Source organism: Strongylocentrotus purpuratus, unplaced genomic scaffold (assembly GCF_000002235.5).
Source record: "Strongylocentrotus purpuratus isolate Spur 01 unplaced genomic scaffold, Spur_5.0 spur5_scaffold_20, whole genome shotgun sequence".
NCBI lineage: Eukaryota > Metazoa > Echinodermata > Echinoidea > Camarodonta > Strongylocentrotidae > Strongylocentrotus > Strongylocentrotus purpuratus.
This window is the reverse complement of record NW_022145606.1, coordinates 17,307,197-17,332,080: the sequence shown is the minus strand read 5'-3', so window position 1 is coordinate 17,332,080 and position 24,884 is coordinate 17,307,197. Positions and strand designations below refer to the sequence as shown.

Genomic DNA, 24,884 nt, shown 5'->3' with positions numbered 1-24,884 from the left:
TCTAACGCACTTCACACAGGGTATCATATTTTCATTTCATTTGTTTTGTAAAGCGCTAAGAATTTGTATACCAGCGCTATATGTATCTTAAATATTATTAGTTTCCCAGGCCCTGGCTATAGCTGAGCCATTGTGATAAGGAGTCAACATTGTTCATATTACCCCAGGCCCCAAGTGACGCTGACCTGTTGTTACAAGGCTTTAAAGGTACTATGTCCCATTTGCAGGCCAAAAAAAGAAAAGGTTAAATTGCAACAGCATTTGAAATCATCATCAATAGTGATCTGTCAGCTTATGACAGGTTCAGTGACCCAATCAGAATCCTAAATCAAGTACCTTGGTCCTCAAACCCTTTGACCGAATGGTTATACATTTTGTGCTGCACAAAGATTCAATCAGTTTAATTTTGGCCATGACAAGCCGTGGGTTATTGATGTAGACAAATGCTCATGTACCTGTTATACAGCTCATTCTATGTATGTTATTACCAAAGAAAAAAAATGATGTCAGTCAGTCACTCCATACTGTCTGACAGTGAAGTCTAGAAGGTAAACAGGTTTCCTTGCATAATTTGAATACTAGGACACTGCTAACGTTAACATTTTACAGATAGGACATACGTGACATGTTCGTAATTCCTGCAAAGTTCTACAGAATTTGATGTTGGCTGCAAATGGGACATAGTACCATTAAAAGCGTTCAAGGAAATTCTTGCTACTGGGCACCCATTCACTTCACCTGGGTGGACAGTGGCAAATGTAGATTGATGTCTTGCTAAAGGAAATTAGTGTTAGAGGCAGTGTCAAATAACACAGTCCATTCAAGTAACCACAACAAGTCTACTTATTCTCTGTCTATATCAGCTGTCCCACATAGTAATCGTCAAACCAACAACCACTGGAGATCAGAAAATTGGCGGCTTACTTCAGTCTGCCTATTTGCATCTGAGGAGGATGCCTGAGCTCAGGGCATCCAAACTGTTACAGGTAACTTTTCCTTTGGGATGTGATAAAAGAACTTTCCAACCAATATTCCAACCATCCTGATGAAACTCTTCATTGTCATCAGTTTCTTGTTGTCCTGTCAATGGTGGTTCATAATGCAAGCATGTCTCTCACAAGATGGTTCATAATGCAAGAGTATCTCTCACAAGTTGGTTCATAATGCAAGAGTATCTCTCACAAGTTGGTTCATAATGCAAGCGTATCTCTCACAAGATGGTTCATAATGCAAGAGTATCTCTCACAAGTTTTTTGACAGCGGTCCCTACTGAAGCATTGGTGGGTCCTGAGTTCTGACAGCTGATCTGTGAATGATAACATTACAAGTAGTATTGTGAAGGCTCAATAGTTGCACTTGCAAAATATGAGATCTTTGATTTTGAGTCATAGTATACCAGGGGGGTGTTTCACAAAGACTAAGATCAACTTTAAGTTGGACTAACTATGGCAGGCCGTTCATGCCACTGTTTGCTCTCACCATTTACAGGCATTGGTCTCTCAATGGAAGTACAAATCATGGCCACAAATCTACAGAATTAAAAATGTTTGTGATTCATTATTAATAATAATAATAATATATTACATTTATATAACGCTTAATACAAAGTTTCTAAGCGCTTAACAGAAATTAAATCAAAGTAATGTTAACCTACAAATTACAACAATATAATACATGATACATAATCATAATAACATATTCCTACTAATAATCGTATAATAATAATAGTTAATATTTATTAACGCTTTATACTTTAACAAACAAAATATGATTGAAGGAAAAATTGTTATCTGAAGATCATAAGAGTTAGAGAAAACAGTGGCATGAACAGTCTGCCATTGTTAAGTCCACCTAAAGTCGATCTTAGGTTTTGTGTTCAACACTCCCCTGGTCTGTCGTCACTATCATTTTGAGCTGATTAACAAAATGATAGGAATTCCCTTGAAATTGAGATTTTCTCAACTATTCAGATTCTTGGTCATTAAGATTTTACATGTTTGAATGTATGTATAAAATTCTACTTCAAATTCTTCCAAAATCAGATCGTAGTCGGACCGTATAATGTGCGGTGGGCTTAATCAATGGCAATAGATATTCAATTTTATTGAAATTATTCTATTTTTCAAGATTTAAATAAAATGTGGTTCATTGGTAAAGACCAAGAATTGTAATAAGACCTCTAAGCCCCCTCCCCCCCCCCCCCCTATGATCTTGGCTTTTGAACGACAGATTGCCGCAAAAATTTGCATGCATGTCAAGTGAAGTTTATAGATTAATATGTTGTTTTATTTTTTTGCTGACAAATTCACTCATTTGCATATTTATGGTAATTTATGCATATATTCTTTAGACCGTTTGAGAAAATATTACAAATTTTTTTTTGGAAGAGCCAGGTTATTCCTTATGTTATCTATTGATTTGATAATTCTTATGTATTTCCCTGTTTTTTAAATTTATGTATTGTATTTTTTTATTTTTTTTATTTTAATTCTAACTATAAGCCAACTCTTACGACCCCCCCCCCCCCAAAAAAAAAAACCCACAACAACAACAACAACAACACCTAAACCATAAACAAGACCAAATAACCAATGTTGTATCTCTTTTTTGGAAAAATGAGATTTGCATGTTGTGTACAAAAATCATGAAAATTATCTGACTGACATGCAAAGACAAAAGGTCACATGACTTTGTAACGGTAAGTCCGATTTTCGAAAAATTAATTTCAAAAGATGCGCAAGACTCTAAATAAAAAAGTCATAAAATTTCAGCGAAGGATTTTTTGGCGTTACAAAATTATAGCGTAAAATGTAGAGGGGGGGGGGGGGCTTCTAAAGGGTTAATGTTCACTTGTTTCTGTACATGTCTACAGGGCCCCTCCTATTGATAAGCTCTGCTTTCTAAGAGGTCCTCCCAATGTATCTTTGGTATGTATTCATTATGTAATTATTATGTTTTTAATGAAAAAAAAAATTAAAGAAATGAATCTCACCTTGAATAGATATGGTTGAACATCTGTGAAGGTTGTATTGAAGACTGTATCAAGGAGGGGTTGATTGGGAGCCTTGGGTAGATAATCATGTCTGTTCATTGCTTCCACGATACACACAACCCTCTCACCAAGTAACTCACCAAGCTTCTCACGGTAGGCTTGTCTCTCTGCAATATCAATGCACAATCACACAGTAATAATACTCATTTTCTTATTAAAGGCACACTGCACTACGTATAGCTACTTGCGCCCTCTATATAACAAACAATGCATAATTGGTGACCATTGGTCCTCCATGATCCTTTCTTTGTTATAAATGTTAATTGAGAGCTGACTTGTTGAGATTCCAGACCTACACATTGTCTCACTATGCTCATTAGTGAGTGTGACTCATTAAAGGTAAAGACCAGTATTGGAAACGCCCCAATTTCAAAAAATGAAATGGAAGCTCTCATTACCAATCATGTGAAAGAATATGTTTTGACTAATACATGATGATAAAAAATTTGCCGGGAAACCGCCTACTAATTCATATATTTGGTAAATTTGTTTCTCTCATGGTCTGTGAGAGATAAAGGGTAGTCCCATATACATCTTTCTGTGTATAGTGCTTGTAACTTTACGAAGAATAGGCCAAATTTCTTATCATTTTGATGATTCCAGAACCTTGCAGATGCTAGATGCTAGATGATCAACCTTTTCTGATCGATTCCACAACGTTTCTTTCACAATGCAATCGCATGACTACACATTGACTCACCATGCTCATTAGTGAGTGTGACTACATTAATGTTGAGATTCCAGACCTACACATTGACTCACCATGTTCATTAGTGAGTGTGACTACATTAATGTTGAGATTCCAGACCTCCCAGGGTATGCTCTCGTCAGGGAAGGGCCAACGATTCTTCTTCTTCTCATAAAACTCCAGCGAAATCTAGGAAAACATCACAAAGAAGATCATACTTAAACACATAACTACCGATTATACACAAGATAATGGTAGGAAACAAAGCGAAATCTAGGAAAATATTGCAAAGTAATTCATACTTAAACACATAACTACTGCTTATACATGTACACAAGCTAATGGTAGAAAACAAAGAAATGAATGACTTCTTAGGAATATTATCGTATCCTGATACGCAGGGAGGGGGAGGACTGCTCACTGGAAGTGTGAACTATATTATTCCGTAAATTATTCACAAATTATTCAAGTGTATGACATCAATTTAGACTGATTTGAGAAAACATAACAGAGCATAATAAAAACATTAAGATTTTGAACAACAAAGTATTAATGGGAAAATTGAAACACTATCTCTACAGGAATATTACTACCAATATCTCCTATGGAAATCACCAATTTAGCACAATGTACACTCATCTAGGTGGTAATAATGGGTTTATGCCGTTCGGTCTACAACCAGTTCGTCTACTGCTCAATTGGTCTATTCCAATCAAGCCCATAAACCATATGGATGGTATATGAAATGGGCATTTAATATACAAACAGGAAATTAGGCTAACCGGTTATTACATGTAGACTAAATGAGCAATAGACCGAATGTGTAATGGACTTATGGGAGATTAGACCAACTGGCTATTAGTCTTAATACTCAATAGACCAAATGTGTAATAGACTTATGGGAGATTAGACCAACTGGCTATTAGCCTAAATGCTCAATAGACCAAATGATAAATTGATAAAATGATTATTAGACCATGTGGCTAGTAGACGGGCCGGGTGTAGACCATAGTGATCAGTTGATAACATGGTTATTAGACCAAGTGGGTAGTAGACGGGCTGGGTGTAGACCATAGTGATAAGTTGATAAAATGGTTATTAGACCAAGTGGGTAGTAGACGGGCTGGGTGTAGACCATAGTGATCAGTTGATAACATGGTTATTAGACCAAGTGGGTAGTAGACGGGCTGGGTGTAGACCATAGTGATAAGTTGATAAAATGGTTATTAGACCAAGTGGGTAGTAGACGGGCCGGGTGTAGACCAAAGTGATAAGTTGATAAAATGGTTATTAGACCAAGTGGGTAGTAGACGGGCCGGGTGTAGACCAAAGTGATAAGTTGATAAAATGGTTATTAGACCAAGTGGGTAGTAGACGGGCCGGGTGTAGACCAAAGTGATAAGTTGATAAAATGGTTATTAGACCATGTGGGTAGTAGACGGGCCGGGTGTAGACCATAGTGATCAGTTGATAAAATGATTATTAGACCATGTGGGTAGTAGACGGGCCGGGTGTAGACCATAGTGATCAGTTGATAAAATGATTATTAGACCATGTGGGTAGTAGACGGGCCGGGTGTAGACCATAGTGATAAGTTGATAACATGGTTATTAGACCAAGTGGGTAGTAGACGGGCTGGGTGTATACCATAGGGGGAAAGACCAAAGGTTATTCACTGTACTAGTAATGCTATAAATAATGAGTAAAAATTACTCATTACATAACCTAAAGATAGAAAGATTGTCGAGACAGTCAGTAGCTTAGCAATATGCAGTCAAACGAAAGGACTCATCCAGAACACACAATGTATAGTTAGTAATGTCAGTAAATTAGCAGTTACTATTTGACATATCTAAATGAAAGCTTAAAGAGAAGGTTGAGTTCTGGGGAGAGGTGAAAAATAATTTGTGAGCGTTTTCATTGTTTTTTATGGAAGTGTGGAAGAACATCAGAGGAATAATGTTTCAGGAAAAGCATGGCTCTTCAAAGGCCTTTATATTTCAAATATGACGCATAGCAGCTTAAAAATATGGACCACATTTTTATGCCACATGTTTCTGTAGTCCCATATACATCTTTCTGTGTACAGTGCTTGTTACTTTTACCAAGACTGGGCCAAATTTCTTATCATTGTGATGATTCCAGAACCTTGCAGTATATACACCAATACATGATCAATTTTTTCTGATCGATTCCATACCGTTTCTTTCACAATGCAATCGCATGACGATAACTTAACTTTATCTTTAAGCCTAACCGAGGTATTATGCATTTACTGGCTTCATATCCTTAATTGTGGTTCTATCTCTATATGTGATCAAATTATGATTTCCCCCAAACAAAGCATTTTGCTTTCTGGAAGCATCGATCTTCACCTGCTATCACATCTAAAGCTACAGTAATGTTAAAGCTCACAAATTATTTATCACCTCTTCCCAGAACTCAACCTTTTCTTTAAAGATAAAGACCAGTTCTGGTCATGCAATTGCATTGTGAAAGAAATGTTGATCATCTAGCATATAAGTATTGGTGTGTACTGCAAGGTTCTGGAATCATCAAAGTGATAAGAAATTTGGCCCCGTCTTGGTAAAGTTACAAGCACTGTACACAGAAAGATGTATTTGGGACTACCCACACGTGCGCGACACATGCGTATTATCTATTTGGCCCCAATAGATAAACTAATTTACCAAATATATCAATTAGTAGGCGGTTTCTCGGCAAAATTTGTATGATCACGTATTAGTCAAAACATATTCTTTCACATGATTGGTAATAAGAGCTTCCATTTCATTTTTTGAGAAGGGGGCGTTCCAAAACTCAACCTTCTCTTTAAGACTCCACCTTACCTGCCCACTATGTAGACCATCATTGGATTTCAGAATGTCCCTGAATCCAGATACTTCTTTCCTTAGGTACGCGTCTAGCTCTGCAGATTCACATCGGATCTGTAAGAGAATTATCAAAAACTAATGAGTGAATCCTGACACTTCTTTCCTCAAGTACGCGTCTAGCTCTGCAGATTCACATCGGATCTGTAAGAGATATATCATTATCAAAAACTAATGAGTGAGAAATCCGGCCATACAGGTAGTGTTGTTCTAGTTACTGAGTGGCGAGTCATCACACCGTGTATGACTGAGCTGGGAGACATTGCCAGGCACAGTGCCAGGTGGTGGGGTAGAAATCAACACTTAAAAACAAAAAAAAACCTGTGTATAGATATATGGATAGATATAATTCACCAAATATATCAATTAGTAGGCGGTTTCCCGGCAAAATTTGTTTCATCACGTATTAGTCAAAACGTATTCTTTCACATGATAGGTACATGTACATGTAATAAGAGCTTCCATTTCATTTTCTGAGGGGGGGGGGGATTTCCAAAACTGGTCTATACCTTTAAGTTAAACTATTCCTTCTCATGCTACTATTGTCAGATTTTGTTAATTCATATTTGGTCTTGAATTTTGTAATGAAAGAAATAGATAAATAAGTAAGTAGATAACTAATGTATTTACCGGCGTAAATGTCGCAGTATTTTCGGAAGAGAAAATATCAAAAAGTCAGGGTGCGCCCTATGCACAACAGACAAAAGTTGGAGGTCAAAACAGCACGTATTCGTACATATATGGGACTACAATGACTATACCAGTTAATGTACAATGGTACAGGACATTTCTAGAATAACTCCACACATCTTACCGAAAATTTTAGGTTGCCTTCTTGACATGAAAACGAAAATAAATCCATAACTTATTTTTCCAAAAAAAATCTACCAGTAGATCTATCTAAGTTTGTGCCAATGCATCGTGATCGCTAAAACAAGGGACCGTTATGGAGCTACTGTGCATCCAGACATAGTCTCCACCAAGTCTATATTCTTTGTATCCATTTCAGGTGATTTTGTATTAAACTCTACATTGTGGTAGGGGTATATATATATATATAAGATACCAAATCTGCCTGCGATACAGTTACTAGCTTCAAAATCGATGAAAATTTGCTAAATCATAATCATTTTTCAGGTAAAATAAGAATATTGATGAATTTGGTATCAGTTTGTAGACAAAATTGTGTTCTACAAGAAAATGACAATTATTTTGTTTGGGCCATTTGTTTTTTTTCCCTTTTTTTCCTCCTCTACAAAATGTCAAAGTCAAGGGTGCGGCCTTATCGCCGGCAAATAGGGTAAATAATTTGAAAATGAAATTGCGAATGAATTAATAATGAAATGAATAAGAAAGTAATAATACAAATATCTACCAACACCACTCTCTCTCATGTTATTAACTGGCATACTTGACAAGCAGATAAGGATAAGGGCATTTCTCCTGCTATAAACCTGTCTGCTAGCTGAGAAAACTAGGTTGGTAGACTTTAAGGCTGTGCATAACCATGTTATGAGGTACTCGAGTACACTCCCAGGCTTACAGGCGAATACTCAGACGCCATGTATTTTTTTGTTGAATTTTTTTATTTTTTTTATTTTTCCGCATCAAGCGATTTTGACTTCGAGTTGCAGTTGAAGGCGCCAATTTAATGATAATAATAATAGTAAACAATGCTGTTTTTAAAACCAAAGACAACAGAATAATCCATTTTCTCGGAGTCCAAACAGATATCCGGACATTTGGTCCAAATCTCTGAGTCGAGTTGACAGTGATTGAGCTGGGAAACATTTTGACCCACGGTACCATGCCAGCGCTGGCAAAAAAACAAAAAAAAATGGCGGCCGAGTATTCGAGTATGAGAAATCGTACTTGAGTAGTTGTTAACAGTGCGAGTATTTGACTACTCATCGCAGCCTTAGTAGACTTACATAGCTGAAGTCTGTATAGTCACAGTCTTATGTCTGCTAGCTGAGAAAGTTAGGTTAGTAGACTTACATAGCTGAAGTCTGTATAGTCACAGTCTTATGTCTGCTAGCTGAGAAAGTTAGGTTAGTAGACTTACATAGCTGAAGTCTGTATAGTCACAGTCTTATGTCTGCTAGCTGAGAAAGTTAGGTTAGTAGACTTACATAGCTGAAGTCTGTATAGTCACAGTCTTATGTCTGCTAGCTGAGAAAGTTAGGTTAGTAGACTTACATAGCTGAAGTCTGTATAGTCACAGTCTTATGTCTGCTAGCTGAGAAAGTTAGGTTAGTAGACTTACATAGCTGAAGTCTGTATAGTCACAGTCTTATGTCTGCTAGCTGAGAAAGTTAGGTTAGTAGACTTACATAGCTGAAGTCTGTATAGTCACAGTCTTATGTCTGCTAGCTGAGAAAGTTAGGTTAGTAGACTTACATAGCTGAAGTCTGTATAGTCACAGTCTTATGTCTGCTAGCTGAGAAAGTTAGGTTAGTAGACTTACATAGCTGAAGTCTGTATAGTCACAGTCTTATGTCTGCTAGCTGAGAAAGTTAGGTTAGTAGACTTACATAGCTGAAGTCTGTATAGTCACAGTCTTATGTCTGCTAGCTGAGAAAGTTAGGTTAGTAGACTTACATAGCTGAAGTCTGTATAGTCACAGTCTTATGTCTGCTAGCTGAGAAAGTTAGGTTAGTAGACTTACATAGCTGAAGTCTGTATAGTCAGTCTTATGTCTGCTAGCTGAGAAAGTTAGGTTAGTAGACTTACATAGCTGAAGTCTGTATAGTCACAGTCTTATGTCTGCTAGCTGAGAAAGTTAGGTTAGTAGACTTACATGTACATACATGTAGCTGAAGTCTGTATAGTCACAGTCTTATGTCTGCTAGCTGAGAAAGTTAGGTTAGTAGACTTACATAGCTGAAGTCTGTATAGTCACAGTCTTATGTCTGCTAGCTGAGAAAGTTAGGTTAGTAGACTTACATAGCTGAAGTCTGTATAGTCACAGTCTTATGTCTGCTAGCTGAGAAAGTTAAGTTAGTAGACTTACATAGCTGAAGTCTGTATAGTCACAGTCTTATGTCTGCTAGCTGAGAAAGTTAGGTTAGTAGACTTACATAGCTGAAGTCTGTATAGTCACAGTCTTATGTCTGCTAGCTGAGAAAGTTAGGTTAGTAGACTTACATAGCTGAAGTCTGTATAGTCACAGTCTTATGTCTGCTAGCTGAGAAAGTTAGGTTAGTAGACTTACATAGCTGAAGTCTGTATAGTCACAGTCTTATGTCTGCTAGCTGAGAAAGTTAGGTTCGTAGACTTACATAGCTGAAGTCTGTATAGTCACAGTCTTATGTCTGCTAGCTGAGAAAGTTAGGTTAGTAGACTTACATAGCTGAAGTCTGTATAGTCACAGTCTTATGTCTGCTAGCTGAGAAAGTTAGGTTAGTAGACTTACATAGCTGAAGTCTGTATAGTCACAGTCTTATGTCTGCTAGCTGAGAAAGTTAGGTTAGTCGACTTACATAGCTGAAGTCTGTATAGTCACAGTCTTGCTCAACCATCCCAACCGTACCAATCGAGTAGGTGCCTTCTTGCTTGTACTGAAACTGAAAGAAAACAATACATTTATATGAGAATGATACTCAGAAGTTGGTACACACATGTATATGACGAACAAAGAAAGAGGACAAAAGTTCCTCAGGTACACAGAGGAACATCCTTTCACCGCTATTATGTAAAAATGATTAAAACAGGTGAATAGGCATGTGACACCTGTTCTACACATTTTTACATAGCAGTGAAGGGATGTTCCTTTGTCTACCTGAGGAACTGTATATTTTGTCCGCTTTCTTTGTCAGTCATATTCATAGTGTCTGTTATGTGAATATATTGATAAGAAGTAGTTAGGATTTGATTTTATATTAGGTGCTGTTTACCTGCCATGTGAAGGTTCTATCCATCACACTAATGAGGTTTTTGATCTCTTGACTCGGAACCTCGTAAATTTTAAAGGCAAATATGATGTCCGTCTTACAAAGAGTTGCGATTGATCCAAATCAATTGCAAGTCCTCCAATCAATCACAAGTTTGCAGTCTCCTATCTCTTAAGTACATACAATGTAGTTCATACCTGCCAACATTTGAAAATGAGAATTAAGAATGTTTAGCACGGTATGTCTTCAAAAATAAGAAATCTGTACCCTTAACAGGCGTTCGCACATGCAGCGGCAGTGTAACTGGCAATACGCGGTAAATCTGTGCAAAAAAGCGAATACAAATTCGCTGCTCAATCATGCACGCAATACGTGAACTCTCACATCGCGGCATATGATAATACTTCGGCTTAAGCAACACCAAAAAAAAAAATTGAAAATCCGGGATATCCCGCATTTTGGGGTCCTAAAAATCCAGAAAAACAGGATATTCCGGATTATTCAGGAGGGTTGGCAGGTATGGTAGTTGCGATTGATATAAACTCTTTGTAAGACGGGGCCCAGGTCTGAGGATGTAATATTTGACTGGATTTGTTGCCTCTAATGACAATAATGATTTACAGAGTTACCTTAAAAATAATGGTATCGATACTAATCTGTACAATAAAGATGAACGTGTGAATAGAAATGGAAGACAAATTTTAGACATTTGTCAGAGCTTTGCATAGCAACTACGATCATCGCTCTCATAACAATCACTGTATCTCAGGATTATCAAGCATTTTTGCTGAATTAATTATTGTTTACCTTTCCAGTTGTTCGATGAAAGAGTAGAGTGTGAAAGAGACTAAGAACGACTTCTTCTATCTGCCAACCTTCCACGGTCTGCAATAAAAAGAGAGCATTACCGGTACATGTACAGTATATATCTCAATTCATGTCAAATACAGAGTATTCAAAAGAATAAAAACATAATAAATCCAGCTATGTTCACTATATCCCCTCTGCACTAGTTTGGCCAGGATGGATTAGACCTCCCTGCAAGCTCAGCACTAGTTTGGCCAGGATGGATTAGACCTCCCTGCAAGGTAAGCACTAGTTTGGCCAGGATGGATTGGACCTCCCTGCAAGGTCAGCACTAGTTTGGCCAGGATGGATTAGACCTCCCTGCAAGGTCAGCACTAGTTTGGCCAGGACGGATTAGACCTCCCTGCGAGGTAAGCACTAGTTTGGCCAGGATGGATCAGACCTCCCTGCAAGGTCAGCACTAATTTGGCCAGGATGGATTAGACCTCCCTGCAAGCTCAGCACTAGTTTGGCCAGGATGGATTAGACCTCCCTGCAAGGTCAGCACTAGTTTGGCCAGGACGGATTAGACCTCCCTGCGAGGTAAGCACTAGTTTGGCCAGGATGGATCAGACCTCCCTGCAAGGTCAGCACTAGTTTGGCCAGGATGGATTAGACCTCCCTGCAAGGTCAGCACTAGTTTGGCCAGGATGGATTAGACCTCCCTGCAAGGTCACTGGCAGTTAGTTACCTCATCAAATCAGCTCTCAATTGACATAAGAAAAAGGGCTACATGGGGGATCAACGGGTAACGATTTGGCATTGTTGGCTGTATAGAGGGAGCAAGTAGCTACAGGTAGTGCAGTGGGGCTTTAAAAGAACTCTCTCAATGACACTTACTCATGTTTAAGGCAATCAAAGATGACATGCTACAAGGCAGACACAATAAACTTTTTTTTTTCCTTTTTTCTTTTACAATGTTGTAGTAATAATAAACGAAATGTCTCTACAGGTATTCTCATTAACCGTTTTGGGAAAAGCCTTCCAAATGTTGTGATTTAGCCTAGTAACATTTTACTGAATCCCTTGAAAAATTATACCTTAATACATTCAAGAAAGCTTGAAAAGAAAAGGCAAATATTTCTGCACACACTACTGTTCATCCATTTTTGCCGCATGACCATACTGCGTTTGATGTCAGGAATTAAAAATAAGTAATATGCTTTAAAGTAATTAACTTGACATGTTTAGACATTAATCATTGATTTTTGTTAAAGGGAATACAAAGTTTGTGGAAATTTTGAAATTTGGGTCGATAGTGATTCTTTATAATTTTTTATATATTTGGATGCCTCTGTGGATGTATTATTAGCACTAGAAAAATAAGCCCCTAAAACACTGCTGCTTTCGAGAAAAATGTAATATAAAAATTTACCGGTCCTCCCGGTAGAAATTTCAAATAATTTTGAGAAATTTCAAATAAGGCCTACGGCCGTACAATAGGGTAGCTGCGACCATGACAACTTCAGAATATGTAGTTGTGATATATATGTGTATGATTTCTAAACGGGAATAGCTTATTGGTCGATTTTGGTCAAGAAACATTGTTTTATAGCTTGATTAATATCTTGACCTTGAGAGGAAGCTATACAACATAAAGAGTTTATTATTTACAGTTTTCATGACTTTAGGCTCGATTTCAACCGCGACAACGATCACTGAATATTGTAGGATCGCATATGCTTCCAATATGCTCATTTGAACTACATTCATGACCCGTACCTAAACTTTGTATTACCTTTAAAAATTGGATTTTTTTTTCCTTCAGAGACAGTCAATTTTCATCAAAACAATATACAGTGCGTCCCAGAAAAAACGAAACCGAGAATCACCGATGTTTTTATCATAACTTAATTACAATTATAATTAATAAATGACACATATTTGGAAAGCTTAGATCCTCCTCTTTCATTTGATATACATGTAACTCATATGATGCATATTTCACGCATGAGTGATTAAAAGCAATTTGAAGAGAGGAAACCAAAAAGACATTTGGTGGGCGGTATCTGAATTTTAAAGGGAAAATTACATTTCTAGAAAGTTCAATTTCTCCCCTTTCATATGACACCTCAATCAGGAAAAATGAGCCAGGAATAAAAAAGTTCTGTTTGTTTAAAGTAATGCTTGCATTTCCATAATTTGATCAAACGGGTTCGTTTTTACTGGCTTCTTGCCGTTGCAACGAACAGAGTTGACAAAAGACTTAACTCCGTTTCGTTGACGATCAGCCATGCACAAAGAAGACAAAAGACGTGAAGCATGGCTGATCTTCAACGAAACGGAGTTAAGTCTTTTGTCAACTCTGTTTGATGCTACGGCAGGCAGCCAGTGAAAAAAAACTTGTTTGATCAAATTATGGAAATGCAAGAATTTTTTTAAACAAACAGAACTTTGTTATTCCTGGCTCATTTTTCCCGATTGAGGTGTCATATGAAAGGGCAACTTTTTAGGAATTTGATTTTCTCCTTGAAATTCAGATACCGTCCGCCAAATGACTTTTTGGTTCCCTCTCTTCAAATTCATTTTAATCACTCATGCGTGAAATATGCATCATATGAGTTGAATCAAATGAAAGAGGAGGATCTAAGCTTTCCAAATATGTGTCATTTATTAAATATAATTGTGATTAAGTTATAAAAGAACATAGATAGTTCTCGGTTTCGTTTTTTCTGGGATGCACTGTATACCGATAAAATGAAATATAATGTTGCCAATTTGAAGAACAATATTAGATCAAATGAGCCCTAAACCCTATCTAGCCCAGAGGGGGGGGGGGGGGGGGGGGGGGGCTCTAGAAACCAATACCATCATACCAATTTAGCTCCACTTTCAAAAAAATATGGTATCCGTTTAATAATTAATTAATAATGGCAATACACGGGCCGGCTGGTAGAGCGTATTACCAACACGAAAAAGCCAACAAAAAGCCTACATCAGCATTGGCTGGAATATATCATATAAGGCCCTTCCTCGTTTTTTCAACAGCTGGTTCAAGTTAGCCAATATTTTTTTTTTTTGGGGGGGGCACTACAAATATTAGAAATTGTTTTATTTATGGATATTTTAGCTGTCTCTGAACCGATTTTGATCAAGGATGATTTTGTCATTTAAATTGTATGTTCTTTCAAATTTGACTGTCAGAATTATGATTTATTGGACTGTTCAGCCTTTAAAACTAAATAAGCGAAAAATCGTATCTGTCTGCACATGCTTTTCTATGGAACATTCGGGTATGTGAATATACTCTTTAATAACAAAGATGATTTTGTCATTTAAATTGTATGTTCTTTCAAATTTGACTGTCAGAATTATGATTTATTGGACTGTTCAGCCTTTGAAACTAAATAAGCGAAAAATCGTATCTGTCTGCACATGCTTTTCTATGGAACATTCGGGTATGTGAATATACTCTTTAACAACAAAGATGATTTTGTCATTTAAATTGTATGTTCTTTCAAATTTGACTGTCAGAATTATGATTTATTGGACTTTTCAGCCTTTGAAACGAAATAAGCAAAAAATCGTATCTGTCTGCACATGCTTTTCTATGGAATATTCGGGTATGTGAATATACTCTTTCCCGGTCGTGATGTCACATTTAGTGGACCAGCCTGTGACTGACTTTCTATGCAAAGAGAGGAGTCTATTTTTCACCATTTCAATTGAAGATATCGAGTAGCCAGATAATTTTTGTGATATACTATAAATGAACAACTTATAATAACATATGATTGCTGTAGGTACCAAATTAATGGACATTTATTTCTTAGAATGTCAACTTTATGTCAACTTTCTTGGTACAAATGAACCAAGAAATTCAAGAGGATTGTATAGGGATAATTAATGAAAAAGCAGTCAATCAAAAACATCTGGGGGGTGTTTCACAAAGATCGACTTTAAGTTGGACTTAACTATGGCAGGCCATTCATGCCACTGGTTGTTGTCAACATTATTATCTTTAGATAACATTTTTTCCTTCAATTAGGAATTATCAGAAGAGGTTAATTCTGTAGATTTGCGACCAGGATTTGTACATCCCTTTGAGAGATCAATGCCAGTGAATGGTGAGAGCAAACAGTGGCATGAACAGCCTGCCATAATTAAGTCCAACTGAAAATCGATCTTAGTCTTTGTGAAACATCCCCCTGGAGTTAACCTGTCTATCTAGACCACTTTAGGGCAACTTCTTCTACTTCAATTAACCCGTTGTCTACTGAATTGCATAGGTCCTATAGGCTTTAACACAGAGACCACCAGGTTCCCGTAAGCAAAGGATTAAAAACAAGATTTTACCAGTTCGAATGTCTGTGATCTAGCGTTCATTGTTGAGTCATCACCAATTCAACCAATCAGCATTGAGTCATCACTGTCTCCCTCCCAAGACTCCCATCCACACACTGGTCTGGAAGAGATACAACAAAATCAGAATCATCATTTTCCAATCATGTATAGGGCCATTCCATGGTAACTCGCGTTACACTTAATGGGTACATTGACACGATAATGTGCCTATATCTTTAGAACTGCTAGGATCTACAAGATACTTTTTTCAAACATGGACAGGGTAGATATAGAACAACTGAATGAAACAAAAAAGAAAATTGAAGAACAAACATTTTTAGATTCTTGGATTATTGAATTTCGGTAACTCGCGTTACAAAAAAAGGACATGGTCAATTCTACGAGACCCTCTTTTCTCCTCATACTAGACAATCTTGACAAAATCTTTCCTACTTTAATTTGATAGTAGGTTGTGACTTACTAGTATAAGATCACAATATTAAAGATAAGAAACAATGGACTAGTAAAATGCAGGAAGCAAATATGTCGGTAACTCACGTTACGGTAACTCGCGTTAGATTTTGTCCGGAGGCCATTTTCACCCCTATGTAATAGATTAAATATCACAGGACCCCTTAGAATATGGAAATATATTCATCTTTTTCCATTTAGCGAAATTTTCAGGAAAAAATATTACAAGAATCCTGTGTAATCTGCAATAAATTGTTTTTTTTCCAGCTACAGTCCCACATGTACGTTTTTGATGATAGTTTGAGATCTTAGGAAATCAACAAAAATGAAAAAAAAATTGTATTGAATTTGAAAGGCCCTAATGTTTTATGAACATCCATGGCATAAGGTTAGTGATAAATCAAAGAATTAACATAAGAGGTACATTTCTTTTTTTGATGTCATGTCCTTCTTCTCATGGAATGGCCCTATAGCACAAACATCACATTATGAAGTAACATAATTCACCAAATTCAGTTAAAGATGAATTTGAGTTCTGGTCATGAGATTGCATTGTGAAAGAAACGTTGTGAAATCGACCAGAAAAGGTTGATCATCTAGCATCTAGCATCTGCAAGGTTCTTGAATCATCAAAATGATAAGAAATTTGGCCAAGTCTTGGTAAAGTTACAAACACTGTACACAGAAAGATGTATATGGGACTACACGAACACGTGACGTAAAAAACCTACCCCCCAGTTTTACGAGTTACATGACATATTTAGAATATAAAGGCATTTGAAGAGCCATGCTTTTCAGGGAAAATGTCTTATCTGATGTTCTTCCACACTTGCATAATAATAAGAATGATAACGCTCACAAATTATTTTTCACCTTTTCCCAGAACTCAACCTTCTTTTTAACTTCATGCATGCGCCTAATAGACCATTTCGTAGTTTACAGTACACGACTCCAAATACCCACAGATCTTTTACTCATATTTTAGAATAATCAATGCCAAAGTCATGTACAATGTATGTGCTTCATGAAAAGCTTCAATCTGTTTGCCCTCTTGTTTCATAGAATGTATCGTATGTGCACACATGAATAATGCTTACAAAACATGAGCACGTATTCATCTCGGTGTGTTCTACAATTTTATCATAAATGACCTTTATTTGCCCATGCACAGATAGTATTATGAAATGGCTTACATGTGTTATACTTAAAGGTAAAGACCAGTTTTGGAAACGCCCCCCTCTCAAAAAATGAAATGGATTCGAAGCTCTCATTACCAATCTTGTGAAAGAATTTGTCTTGACTAATACGTGATGATACAAATTTTGCCGAGAAACCGCCTACTAATTGATATATTTGGTAAATTATTATATCTATTTGGACCGGATAGATATTGCGCACATGTCGTGCACGTGTTGTGCACGTGTCGCGTAGTCCCATATACATCTTTCTGTGTACGGTGCCTGTAACTTTACCAAGACTTGGCCAAATTTCTTATCATTTTGATGATTCCAGAACCTTGCAGTACACATCAATACTTATATGCTAGATGATCAACCTTTTCTGATCGATTCCACAACGTCTCTTTCACAATGCAATCGCATGACCATAACTGGTCTTTATCTTTAACTAAATAACTAATTGCTATTTAAAGGTACTATGACCCCTGTTACACATACGTCTGAAAGTGGACTGAGGCCTGCCCCAGAGGCAACTCAACGTATGTGTAACACCAACTTTTTTTTAAAAGTCGGACTGAGGCCGGACTGAGGCCAGGTGGACTCAGTCCACCTCTGGATGTGGTTTGAGGCCGGCCTCAGTCCCGCAATCAGTAGGTGTAACACCAAAGTGGACTCTGGGCCAGCTTATAAGTGGAAGTGACGTGACCTGTCATCATAATTAACGTAATACATCGGCGCGCTTTGCCACCTTCTCTTATGTTATTCTATGTTTCTATCATTCTATCAGTTTCTCTTTCTTTCTTCCTTTCCTTATGTTAATCTTTGTTTTTATTATTCTATCAATCTCTCTTTCTGTCTTTCCTTATGTTATTCTTTGTTTTTATCATTCTATCACTCTCTCTTTCTGTCTTTCCTTATGTTATTCTTTGTTTTTATTATTCTATCAATCTCTCTTTCTGTCTTTCCTTATGTTATTCTGTGTTTTTATCATTCTATCAATCTCTCTTTCTGTCTTTCCTTATGTTATTCTTTGTTTTTATCATTCTATCACTCTCTCTTCGTGTCTTTCCTTATGTTATTCTTTGTTTTTATCGTTCTATCACTTTCTCTGACCGTCTTTCCTTATGTTATTCTGATCTTCCTTCTATCATCTTCTCTTATGTTATTCTTTGTTTTCATAATTCTAACCCTTTCTCTTTCTGTCTTTCCTTACGTTATTCTTTGTTTTTATCATTCTATCACTTTTTCTTTCTGTCTTTCCTTATGTTATTCTTTGTTTTTATCATTCTATCACTTTCTCTTTCTGTCTTTCCTTATGTTATTCTGATCTTCCTTCTATCATCTTCTCTTATGTTATTCTTTGTTTTCATAATTCTATCCCTTTCTCTTTCTGTCTTTCCTTATGTTATTCTTTGTTTTTATCATTCTATCACTTTCTGTTTTCGTCTTTGATTTGATTTTATTTTATTTATTTATTTCTGTTTGATTTTCTTTTTCTTTTGCATTTTTACAAATATAACAAAAAAAATTGCAAATTTACACATGACAAAAGAATATATGTAGAATAAAGTAAGGCTGGCTGCAACTACCGGTAATCGAAAACATCAAACAGGAGGGTTGACAAAATAAGCAAAGCTTGATAGTATGACTACCCTCAAAGGATACGTAATAATACAAATATGGAGGAACAAGATATTGGTATAAGGGGAAAAAGACAGAAAAAAAGAAGAAAAAAGAAAGAAAGAGGGGATGCACATCAATATTCACAGACTTATGTGGTAGTTGGATTTCCTTATGTTATTCTTTGTTTCTTCCTTCTATTGCCTTCTCTTATGTTATTCTTAGTTTTTATCATTCTATCATTTTTTCTTTCTGTCTTTCTGGAGTCCGCCCCAACGTCAGTTCCGTGAAAAGGCGACGTGAGGCCGGCCTATGTGTAGACGCAAAATTGCGGGCCCGAGATCATCATCAAGTCATTATTTTTGATGCTGTTTCGGAAAATGAAATAAAACTTGAGATTTGAGAAATTAAAAAAAGGTTTTTCGATGACGTTACACTTCACCACTCTATTAATATACCATGAAACTTTTGCAGCCAGCATCAAATTCTCTAGAAATTTGCAGGAATTATCAATATGTCATGTATGTCCTACATGTATCTGTGAAATTTAAACGTTCATATTGAAATTATGCAAGGAAACCCGTTTACTTGCTAGACTTTACTGTCAGACACTATTGAGTGACTAACTGATTTTTTTATCTTCTTTGGTAATAACAAACATAAAATGAGCTGTTAAGAGCCCTTAAGGGTATTGTCTACTGTACATCAATAACCGGTAACCCACTTCTTGTAATGGCCAAAATTAAACTGATTGAATCTTTGCACAGCATAAAACGTATGACCATTCTCTACAATGGTCTGAAAAATCAGACTATTACTTACTGGCTCTATAGGCTTAGCTCCTAAGTCGATTCTACAACTACAGGTAAAAGTCGTTATTTTCCCACTTAAAGACTTTTTCAAGCCCCCCCCCCCCCCATTTTTTTAGGGAATTAAGTTCTAAATTAGTATTGTCTTTCAATAATGCTGTTGGAATTTAACCTTTTTTTAATTTTTTTGGCCTGCAAATGGGACATAGAGTAAAGGAGGGGGTTTTCAGCCCGTCGGCAGGTGCGTTGGATGCATGGTAAAATCCCTTTAAAATACCTTGCATAATAGCATAATATCACATACATGTATTTCACACATACCATACATGTACATGTACATGCCAGAGTCACTGAAGAACCACATTTGCAATGGAAAATACATCCTTAAATATCCCATTTTAGCGATGTACCGGTAATCGGCGGTCCCGCTACCCGAATCTGAAAAATTGAGTACGGTATCTTACGCATGTTTGTAAGAAATATGGGTAGCCTACCATAAAATGAGCTGTATTTCAAGTATTTTTCAGATTTAGAGCACGATTTTGTGTGAGTCGCAAGCTTTAAAGTATCTCATCACATACATGTACACTGTATGCATGGGTGTCGATCCCGGGGGGATGGGGGGGGGGATATATCCCCCCCAATATTTCAGGTGGGGGGGGGGTGGCCTGTACAATCATCCCCCCAATAATTCACCATAAAAAAAATAAAAAAATGAAGAGAAAAATTAATGATGAGAGTCCGATGAGAGTAGTTATTACTCCCAAGATGACCATCAATAAACACATTTTGCTATCTCATTTTCATAATACATACGTATATACGAAGTAAATAAGACAACCGTATATGAGACAAGAATAAATTGAATTCTCGCTCATACGGCTTCATCAGGAATTGATGAATTTATTCAATTTGTTCAATCAACAGCATCATAGAAATGCAGTGCGCCAAATGCAAAAACGCAGCATGAAAAGCAACGAGCTAAATGTTAAGCGCGAAGCACAAAAATAGCAATCTGCAATGCACATCAGACAATCCTGGACAGTGTAAACACAGATGAACTCTGTGACAATTTTGTGATGAGATCGGAGACAAGGAGAAAGATTTTCGGACATTAGTATGACATATGAAATAGTTCACTAGTTTGTTTCCGTTCACCCTTTTTAAAATTCACGTCGTTGTATCTTTATTATTATTTTTTTCACTCATTTTATTTCCTGATATTTCCTAAAACATTTTTCATTTTTGGAGAAAGATTATTATGTCACAACTTATTTGTGACACAACTTATTTTCAGTGGGGAAACTGAATTCAGACAAGGATTAATACAGTAAAAACGCATCGTCTTCTTTCTCTAATAATTTAGCGAACAGGGCAAAGCTGTTACGGGGGCAATTGAATTCAGACGTAGATTAAGAGTAATAATCAAAGTACACGATACAACTAATCATCTTCTTTTACTAATAATTTAATGAAACGTGAAAGCTTCCGCGCTATGCGCAGAATGGGCAAAAATGAATACAGACAAGGATTAAGAGTAATAATTTATTGAAACATTAAAGCTTCCGCGCTTCGCGCAGGAATGGGCAAAAATGAAACTGAATTCATGAAGGACACGATACAACAAATCGATTCTTTCTCTAATAATGTAATAAAATGTGAAAGCTTCCGTGCTTCGCGCAGGAATGGGCATTGGGCAAAAATGAATTCAGACAAGGATTAAGAGTCGAGAATGGTACACAGAATCGTCTTCTTTCTTTAATAATCTAATGAAACGTCAGAGCTTCCACGCTACGCGCGGGGGAAGGGGAACTTGATTCAAACAAGGATTAAGAGTCGAGAATGGTACATCGAATCGTCTTCTTTCTTTAATAATCTAATGAAACGTCAGAGCTTCCGCGCGCTATGCGCGGGGGAAGGGGAACTTGAAACAAACAAGGATTAAGAGTCGAGAATGGTACATAGAATCGTCTTCTTTCTTTAATAATCTAATGAAACGTCAGAGCTTCCGGGCTACGCGCGGGGGAAGGGGAACTTGATTCAAACAAGGATTAAGAGCCGAGAATGGTACATCGAATCGTCTTCTTTCTTTAATAATCTAATGAAACGTCAGAGCTTCCGCGCTACGCGCAGGGGAAGGGGAACTTGATTCAAACAAGGATTAAGAGTCGAGAATGGTACATCGAATCGTCTTCTTTCTTTAATAATCTAATGAAACGTCAGAGCTACCGCGCTACGCGTGGAGGAAGGGGAATTTGATTCAAACAAGGATTAAGAGTCGAGAACGGTCCAACGAATCGTCTTCTTTCTCTAATAATTTAGTGAAACGTCAGAGCTTCCGCGCTTTGCGCGGGGGGGGGGGGGGGGGGGGGGGGGGGGGACCCCCTCCTTGCACCCAACCCCCTAGGAACCGCGCTTCGCGTGCCCACTACCGCCCCCCTAAAATTAAATCCTGGCTAGGCGCTTGGGAGGGGTGCAACTTGCCACTCGCTTCTTTGATCCATTGCCGAAAATATTTTGGCACCTATCATCCCCCCAACCACGGATACAAATCGACACCCTTGACTGTATGTATTAAATCAATGCAGCCGGATACCACAGCGCACACGATATCTCTGTCTAATTCAGATTCTGATCACCGCAGGGGTAGTTTTCGGCACGGCGAGCTCCGGCCGCAAGTGCTATACCGTATTTGCCGGCGATAAGCCGCAGCGCCGCATAGGCTGCACCCCAACTTTGACATTTCAAAGAGGGGAAAAAAAACAGGAAAAAAACGGACAAAACAAAATAATCGTAATTTTCTTGTAAAACACTATTTTTTTTTTACAAACTGATACCAAGTTCATCAATATTCTTAAAATTTAGCTAAAGAAGTGATCACAGACAGATTTGGTGTCTGATGTATACCCCTACCACAATGTAGATCTACGGTGTAATGCGAAATTGCATGAAATGGAAAACAAAATGGCGACTTTGGATGGATGCTTCGCGGCAGTTCCGTTAAACGGTCCCTTCCTTTACTTTTGCAATGCATTGGCACGAACTTAGATCAAGATCTATCAGCAAATGTTGTTTTAGGAAGTTTATTTTCGTCTTCATGTCAACATTGCAAGATAAAATTGTCGGTAAGATGTGTGGAAATGTCCTGTAGTACCGTAGTGGTATAGAGTCTAGTTATTTGACCGTCCGTAGTCCCATATGTGCAAATTCTTGCTGGTTTTGATTTTTTTTCTTTTTTTTACTCTTTCGTCGCAAAGGCCGCACCCCGACTTTTTTTTATTTTCTCTTCCAAAAATACTGCGGCCTTTACGCCGGCAAATACGGTAGATCAGCAGGAGAATGCACGGTGCGCGCGCTTGCTTCCTATTGACTTTGAACATGGGCAGAAAACTGCCTCGCTAGGCTGGAAACTGCCTCGCTTGGCCGGAAACTATCTACGAAACAGTGAACATGAAAATGAATATTGTCATTGCAATTCATGATTTTTTTTCTGGGATTCTTTTTTTTGTTTAAATAATAATAGTAATTTTGCTTCATGATTTGAACAAGAAATGATAATAAATACGAAGTAAAGAGTCCAAAAATAGGATTTTGTCTTAAGGGGCCAAAAAAAACCTCCTTTACTCTAGAACCTTTAAGGTACAAACTGGAAATTTATTCTGAAATGTTCGTTGATTTTTCTATTTTATGTGTTTGCAATGCCGTGTGTGCATCAGTTGTGTGAAGGGCGTCTTATGTTTAAAGCACGACGTGTCAAAATCTCTGGGGTGTGACGTAATACATGTATTACGTATTGACTTTGCCATTGAACTTAAGTTTTGAAATATATTATTATTATTACATTTTTTATTCACATATTTTTTTTTAATGGTGAAAAACAATCCCAAATTGAAGATTGAAAAATCGTCCAGACACCCTACTCTTACTTAGTCTTACGAAGTTATGGACTGGCGTAGAAGGTAGAGCCCACTTAATTAGAGCTGGATATCTCCTATTTTATGGAACTTCTGAATTCAGCAGATGGGTGAGTTGTCTTAGTTGAAGAAAATACTTTCTTTTAAACTTTGTTTTATTATAAATAAATTAGTGATTACAAAGTTAGATTTTGGTATTGGCCTCCCTACTCTAGCACTGCATACTGCTGTGAGTGTGAGGCAGGTTATATGAAGGGGTGACCAAAGTTTGCGCAGATTTTAGAACATGTTCAAAAATGTGATATTCGATCCATTTTTTCCTCATACTTTACACAAATTAATTATTCTAATTATTAACAAATGGACGGCAAAGTGTTTTACTACCAATTGGTTCAACTAGAAAATTTATCGTCGAAGGTTTTCGGAGATATCGCGATCCAAAAATTTGATGTCCGATCGTGAGTGGACTAGACTGCACACAGTAGGACCGATTGGGCTGATCTGTAAATTTGACAGTAGACTTACATTTATTGAGTATCACCTTCAGGATCACAACAAATGAAGATTTGAATCTCAATTTATTTTTAAAAATGTTAACCAATTTTCCATGACCATGGACTGGTCGCGCAATGCTATGCTGATATGCACTGCATAGGGATGCAGGATGTGTGCAATGTCTACTATGTCTACTATCACTTTGTCTAGTCTACTATGGAAAGGGTTTTAGCAAACGAAACAAACCAGGTGCGCGATCAGACACCCTATTTTCTTGCCTGGATGGCTGGCCTGTATGATTATCGGTTCATGATTATCTACTTACTCTTATTTAACAGGATCTTCACTCCAAGTAGACTGCTCAATCAGAATTCGGCTCCTGTTCAACAAAAGACTCTAGTACTATCTAGTACGTCTGATCTGAGGATCGATCGAGTATATATAAGTAAGGAGTATTTACCACTAGTTATCACGATCGACCACGTGACTTGCATTGTTTACAATGTCAGAGCTAGACGAATGTCAATACTGAGAGTGCATGCATTTAATTTACATTGCATTGTAACTCTTTACTCGAGTAGGCCTACCGAAGCTGTGACATCATAACAATCTATTTTTAGAATTTCTCTTTTTTTCTCTTCATTTTCTGAAAGAGCATGAAAAATAAAGTTCATTTGTCGATAACCCATTGAATATCTATGACCATCTGAATAAATAGATTTCCTATATAAGAGCCACTGACC

At 37.2% G+C, this 24,884-nt stretch overlaps 1 protein-coding gene across 1 annotated transcript; it reads right to left on the bottom strand.

Moving 5' to 3' along the window:
* Positions 1-1,192: 1,192 nt before the first annotated feature.
* Positions 1,193-24,609, bottom strand: LOC577209 (autophagy-related protein 101). The gene is made up of 8 exons (XM_030992895.1): positions 24,467-24,609; positions 15,667-15,775; positions 11,332-11,409; positions 10,114-10,197; positions 6,590-6,688; positions 3,815-3,929; positions 2,993-3,159; positions 1,193-1,306 (listed from the first exon to the last, which is right to left on the bottom strand). Exons 2-8 carry the CDS (start codon positions 15,694-15,696, stop codon positions 1,223-1,225), a joined length of 657 nt encoding a protein of 218 aa, XP_030848755.1. The 5' UTR covers positions 15,697-15,775; positions 24,467-24,609; the 3' UTR covers positions 1,193-1,222.
* Between the last annotated feature and the right edge of the window lie 275 nt (positions 24,610-24,884).

Coding starts and splice junctions, on each gene's coding strand:
- LOC577209 (XM_030992895.1), bottom strand. CDS start 15,696: ATGAACGCTAGATCACAGACATTCGAACTG. Junction 6,689..10,113: donor ACTATACAGACTTCAGCTAT/GTAAGTCGACTA, acceptor ATTCTCTTACAG/ATCCGATGTGAATCTGCAGA. Junction 3,930..6,589: donor ATGGTCTACATAGTGGGCAG/GTAAGGTGGAGT, acceptor ATGTTTTCCTAG/ATTTCGCTGGAGTTTTATGA.